Source organism: Oncorhynchus clarkii, chromosome 8 (genome assembly GCF_045791955.1).
Source record: "Oncorhynchus clarkii lewisi isolate Uvic-CL-2024 chromosome 8, UVic_Ocla_1.0, whole genome shotgun sequence".
Classification (NCBI taxonomy): Eukaryota; Metazoa; Chordata; class Actinopteri; order Salmoniformes; family Salmonidae; genus Oncorhynchus; species Oncorhynchus clarkii.
In genome coordinates this window covers 19891368-19897367 of record NC_092154.1, presented here as the reverse complement: position 1 = coordinate 19897367, position 6000 = coordinate 19891368, and the positions used below count along the sequence as shown (strand labels likewise).

Sequence of the window (6000 nt, the reverse complement as noted above, 5' to 3'; positions counted from 1 at the left end):
AAATTTACTATAGCAAGTGCCTATTAAGTGCCAAATAAAGTGACACGGTTGACCGTAACATGGTTGACAATTTCATCTGAAATCAGCCATGAATCCCATCGTGACAGGCGGAATGGAATCATGTTGTGAGCATGTGGAGTGGCAATTAAATGCAAGCTTCACAAAAAAATAAGAAATTGCTAAAACATTTCTAGTCTGTATATCTACGGCTAACAGGGTTGACTTTTATGCTCGACAGCTCAGTTTCCCACCACAAAACAACAGAAAATGGCCAAAAAGAGTAGAACCAGCTCACCTGATTTTACACTATGATTTGACTATTAGATGTTCAATGTTTGTTTTGAGAAGGTAATAGTTTCACCACATTAAAAATAGAATTGAGTTCACATAACAGGGTTGACCTTAAAATGAGGGATAGACGTAAATGAATAACTAATCACATGAAATAAATAATAATCTTCAGAAATGACTTTGTCAAAGCAACAAAATAACTAGGGCTTTACAATGATGGTGAAATTTGGAGAAATGTTGCGATTAAGTGGTTTGAAATCTTCCTATAAGTGACACAGGGTTAACTGAGGGACCTGTCAAAATACAGGATTTTCGCACATTAGCAAGCCTTTATTCATATAATAATCAGATTGGATTGAATTCTACATGTGGTCTATATTAAAGGGCACTTCATTTAATATAGCAGGCTTTTAAAATTCAAAATTGGTGCACAATTTCTACTTAAAATATCCCAGGGACGCAAAAGGCACTCGTGGAACAACCATATACCATCCATATAGTTTATATTTCTTTACAATCTTTCATTTAGAGTACAATTAACAATGCTGTAAGAAACAAGTGAATGCCTTCTTCAATTACGATGTTCAACATTAGATTTACGATGTGGAAATGGATATCCCAATCGTTTTTAAAAACCCTAAGAAAACTCTCACTCTCTCATAGTAAAATTTAAGCATTGCACCATTCTCTTTGATTTTGCATAGGAACTGTTTAACAGTTATTTGCCCCACGATCACTTGTTGGAGCTGCACAATGAATAATACTTTTGATACCTCGCTTGTATAGAGAGCGATAAATTGAGAAACAGTATCTAATGTATTCTCAATGCTCTTCAACTATACTTCAGATATGCGCCAATAGAATAAAAGAGAGAAAAAAGGTTCAATAGCTGCTGGTTTTGTTCCCGAGTAAACACCACTGATCTGGGAAGGCTGTTGTTAATCCACTGGGCCTGTGTGCCTGCCAGATCATACGGAACATAGAAAAGAGAAACTCAAACCCAAACCAATACAGTTACAATGTATCAGCATCAAATAGAGAGCCAGTCCGATATGGAAAACATTCTGGGCGACTGTTAGGGACTCATCTTGAACAAGGAGGGAGCAGTCCCTTTTGTTCATCTAGTGTTTTGGCATTCACCACAACACACATAAGACATACTGTACTTCAGTAACCTGGGAGTGGTGAGAAAGAAATATGGTCTGTGAGGAGAGAGAAGGAGACAGACAGACAGACAGACAGATAGACAGACAGATGATGATCAACAGCAGATCTCTCAATCCACCTGTTTGACTGAGCCAGAGATGACAGACAAATCAAACACAGAAGAACTGTGCAGTATTACTGTCAGAAGCAAACAGCATCACAGAGAGCAGTATATCAGTTGTTCAATACATGTTAGTACCTTGTATTGTTGCTGTGAATATTTTCTTACTATAGAAAACAAAATAAGAGTCTCTCTCCTTTGGCTACAAAAGGACAGTTTTGATGACCATCATTATCATCATCGTCAACATATGCCAGTTGAACACAACTTGTGTTTCTGAACATCACAAAAGGCAGTTTAAAGAATCGTAATGCAAAGTCTTGATAAAGATTGCCTTGATCCTTGTGACAAACTGAACACAATACATGTTCACCATCACTAAACAAGAGGTCCCGTTCTGTCAATAGCCACTAGATGTCAATGTTTCCACATCCCTTCCCTAGTCACAGAAGAAGCTGAAGTGGCTGTCTTATCCCATATCCATCTACAGTCTCTCTGTTTTTGGGCACACACACACACACACACAGTGCAGATCCAGTCAACTAGTTCACAGGATAAGTACTATAAGAAAACCTTTTTCTACCTGGGTTAATACCAGGGGTGTGGAGTTGAAGAGGCTGGGGTGCAAGACTTCCCATATTTGTTCCAGGTCTTTGCAGATCCGTTCAGCAGTGCAGTCCTTTGACTGAATAAGAGGAAATACAAACATGTAAAGGGCAATAATGAAACATTAAAAGCTAGAAAAATACATGGAAAATAAAAAACTATCAGGCAGTAACCGTCTCAGGAACATACACACTGTTAGCTGCACTATATGATGTCACCTTCAGTGATGTCTGTGTCCATGGATAGACCTGTCAACCCAAGGTGTCCACAACAAGCATCTCACACACACTCAAACACCTCTGGCCAGAAAGGAGAACATTCAGATTCACCGACAAATGTTTCCTTGATGGACATGACTCATAGTAAAACAGTAGCTTGGTAGTTGTTATCGGTCAGGCGACATGGGGTACCTAGAGATGCTTACATAACTTGCTGCAGACTGAAGAAAGGCTGATAAACGGTTCCTTCCAATGCAGACTTTCAGACTACAAATCTAGAAAAACAAAAGGCTTAAAATGAGAAAACAACGTTTTTTATAACAAGATTAAGATAAAATGGTGTATTTCGTAATTCCCTGCAATCACATCAGCTAAAGAGCTAACTTTCTTCTGTACAAATGTATTTCCAAGCCAAGGGGAAGATCTCAAGGGCTATTTTCCTGTTTCATCCCATCTTCTTCTATATCGAACAATATTTACAAAAACATCCACAATCAAAGTAAACAAACTCTACATAGCAAACGAGCAAAAACAAGTCTCTTGTTAAACAAATAAAAAAAGGTATTATATAGTATATATTTATATATGAACAGAGCTGCAATTCTTCCTCTTGAAGAACATGTTTTTGTAAGTGTCATGGTTCATAGTCTTTGTGTTGTGTAGTCAGTTGCACCTGACGTGTTTCCTTCTTATCTAGTATCAATCGATTTTGCCACTTGATGATAATAGAAAATCTTGTCCTACCCCTCAAGGAGGCAGGGTTTGTTTTTGGTTCCTATGTTGAGTTGACCTTCATATTGCAGTGCCCTCGGGTGAGTAAGTGTGAGGACATTGGCTGGAAGTGAGGCCAGGGTCAGTCAGTGTAGTAGGGCTGACATGAAGGCGGATAATGAGTGACTGTTGTGTTGTTGGAATTATCTGACACATAATGAGGTTTGATCAGGATGAGGAGTCAGTAATACCTTGGCCAGAGGGAGGTGAGAAGTTATGCTAAGGTTTGTTTTTGGTCGAGGGTTGGTTTGGGAGAGGCCCCTGGCCTGTTCTAAGAGCCTCAGTAGCGGTGTGGCTGGTGTGAGTACTGTGAGCTCTGCTGGGATGACGATGAGTATCCCTGGGACTGAGTGGAACCTTGGATGTTGCTTTGGTAACCAAGGCGGGAGCTGGAGTGCTGGAGAAGAGAAGAATGGAGAGGAAATAGTAAACCGTTGGCAGCTAGAGACCACATTTGTCATTCATTCTTTTTCGGTCAACACCACTGGAAAAATACCATTGTTTATTTTGACCTTGCATGGGGTTTGGAAATAAAACCTGTACAACATAAATTATTCCATAACTTTACCTTAGGACACCTTGTTGGAGGGAAATTACTTTTGTTGGCAATGTTTGCAATTGTAAATCTGGCTGAATAAGTTATAGGTCAAGAACGAGTCAAATAGAAAAGCATGATGTACACAGCCATAGATCTGTAGTACTTATCAACATACCGCCACAGCTTTCCACTCTTGTTTACTTGGCATCTAAAGATGTGGACTACTTCTCATGGATTTCTCAATGTAACAGTATAGCTTCCGTCCGTCCCCTCGCCCCTACCCGGGCTCGAATCAGGGACCCTCTGCACACATCAACAACTGACACCCACGAAGCATCGTTACCCATCGCTCCACAAAAGCCGTGGCCCTTGCAGAGCAAGGGGAACCACTACTTCAAGGTCTCAGAGCAAGTGACGTCACCGATTGAAACGCTATTAGCGCGCACCACCGCTAACAAGCTAGCCATTTCACATCGGTTACATCAACATATTAGGCAGAGACTACCGACCCAATTCCAAGCTATTTACAGTACCATGACCTACAATTCTATATCCTAAAAAGTATACTGTATATCACACAACGGAGTAAAATAAAATCAAAAGTGGCTGATGCCAAAGACCTGGGGGTCTGAATGAATTACTGATCTGGGTTAAAGGGGACTGAGCCACACATCAATAGACGTCAACAGAAGGGCTAACTAAACACCTGGCCGAGACTCACGCTAACCAACTCAGACTGGGCCCAAGGCCAAATGTCCTCTTAGAAAGGCAAGAAAAGGCAGAAGTCCCTGGTCTTTAGATGATAAACATTTATTAGGCCCCGAGGAGCTACAGCTGGACTGGGACCCAAAGGGCTTGGATGGAGGGTTGGGGGAATAGGAGAAGAACATGGCTGAAACCCCTGAAGTACGGAGACATCGGCCAAACTAATTCTAGTCGCCGCCTGTCTAGGAGTCTATCTATCTACACTCACAGGCAGAAAGGAGGAGCGAGTTGTGCACATTAGGGTACTATAGCCTTGGGGAAAGTGATCAATGAGGGGGAAAGGGCGTTGAATGTGACGCCACAGACACAGCAAGCTAGCTCTGTCTGCCCATCCAGAAAGCAAGGGGATATTAATACATCTGTTCTGCTAAGGCTTGACTTTGAAGAGTCAAGCAGCTGTCCACATGCAGCCTCAGCCCCCTGCTAAATATAGCCTAGCACCTCGTCAGTCAGTCAGTCCAGAACCCCACAGGGTCCGGGCCTAGCCAGGAGGAGACACCTCTGAACAGAACACCATTGAGATCTGGACAACAGGGAGATCACCTTCATCTTACCTTTCTCATATGTAAAACACTCTCCTTTCCTCTGTACCATGATCTCCACTCTGTCACTCTTGCTCATAGTCCCTCTCTTTCTCACTTACTCACTCTTGCTCTAACTACAGCCTTTCTCACTCTCTCTCTCTCATTTACTCACTCACTCACTCTTGCTCCAACTCTGTCTTTCTCTCTCACCCAGTGATAGGGTCTCAGTCAAAGATAGAGCAGGCGCCAAGAGGGGGAACAACAATGAGGGCAGCTTTTTTTGCTGTCACCTTTATCAACAGGCTAGTGTGAACTGGAGGAATGACATTATCATTCTGATATAACATGACCTGCAATCCTACTAGCTAGCACAATACTCCACTCTGGTCTGAGTTGAGGGGGTTGTGTCTGTTCACTAACCGAGCACAACACGTGTTTTGCATGTCCCTGACATACTCTGCTGTACGCGTCTGTACGTGTTTTAAACCTTGAGGGCTCTTTGGGGAAAAGTTCACAGCCATTAATTTTTACTCCATAGTCAAATGAATCATTAATAAAGGAACACTGTTGATGGCACACGTTCTGGGTCCTCCAAGGGCCTATTTGGATTAAGCAAATTTGAATAAGTCAACCCTAGATAGCAAACATGCCATAGGTTATAAACTGTTGGTGACTGTCATCGCCTTCCATCTCCTTTCAATTAAAAAATGGACAGTAATACTATGGATGTATGTAAGGCTGTAAAAACTCAAACCTGGTGGATCCCAGTGCCTGAGGAGGCTCCTGAGGGCCCGGTGCGAGATTTCTTGTTGGGGGGCCCCTGGTCCTGGCCGTGCTGTAGGCCTCCCCCGGAGTTGGCTCCAGTGGCCCCTGCATTGCCGTTGGTCTGGGTGGAGCTCTGCTGGTTAGAAGCCTGCTGGGTGCCACTCTGCTGCTGGGCCTGGGCCTGGGCCTGGGCTGTCGTCTGCTGGTGCTGTTGGACCTGGTTCTGATGGAGGACAAACACATTCATGTTCAGTT

General features: G+C 42.6%; 1 protein-coding gene across 3 annotated transcripts in view; it reads right to left on the bottom strand.

Moving 5' to 3' along the window:
* Window positions 1-600: 600 nt before the first annotated feature.
* Window positions 601-6000, bottom strand: part of LOC139415073 (cyclin-dependent kinase 19-like) — a 65326-nt gene continuing 59926 nt past the window's right edge. For 2 of the 3 annotated variants that reach the window (XM_071162845.1, XM_071162843.1), the window contains 2 exons: window positions 5735-5968; window positions 601-3550 (listed from right to left, as the gene is read on the bottom strand). In XM_071162845.1, coding sequence (XP_071018946.1) covers window positions 3434-3550; window positions 5735-5968 — 351 coding nt within the window. In that variant the 3' untranslated portion in view covers window positions 601-3433. Of the gene's footprint in view, window positions 3551-4695; window positions 5969-6000 lie in introns of those variants that run through there. The other variant, XM_071162844.1, reaches the window with a different exon arrangement.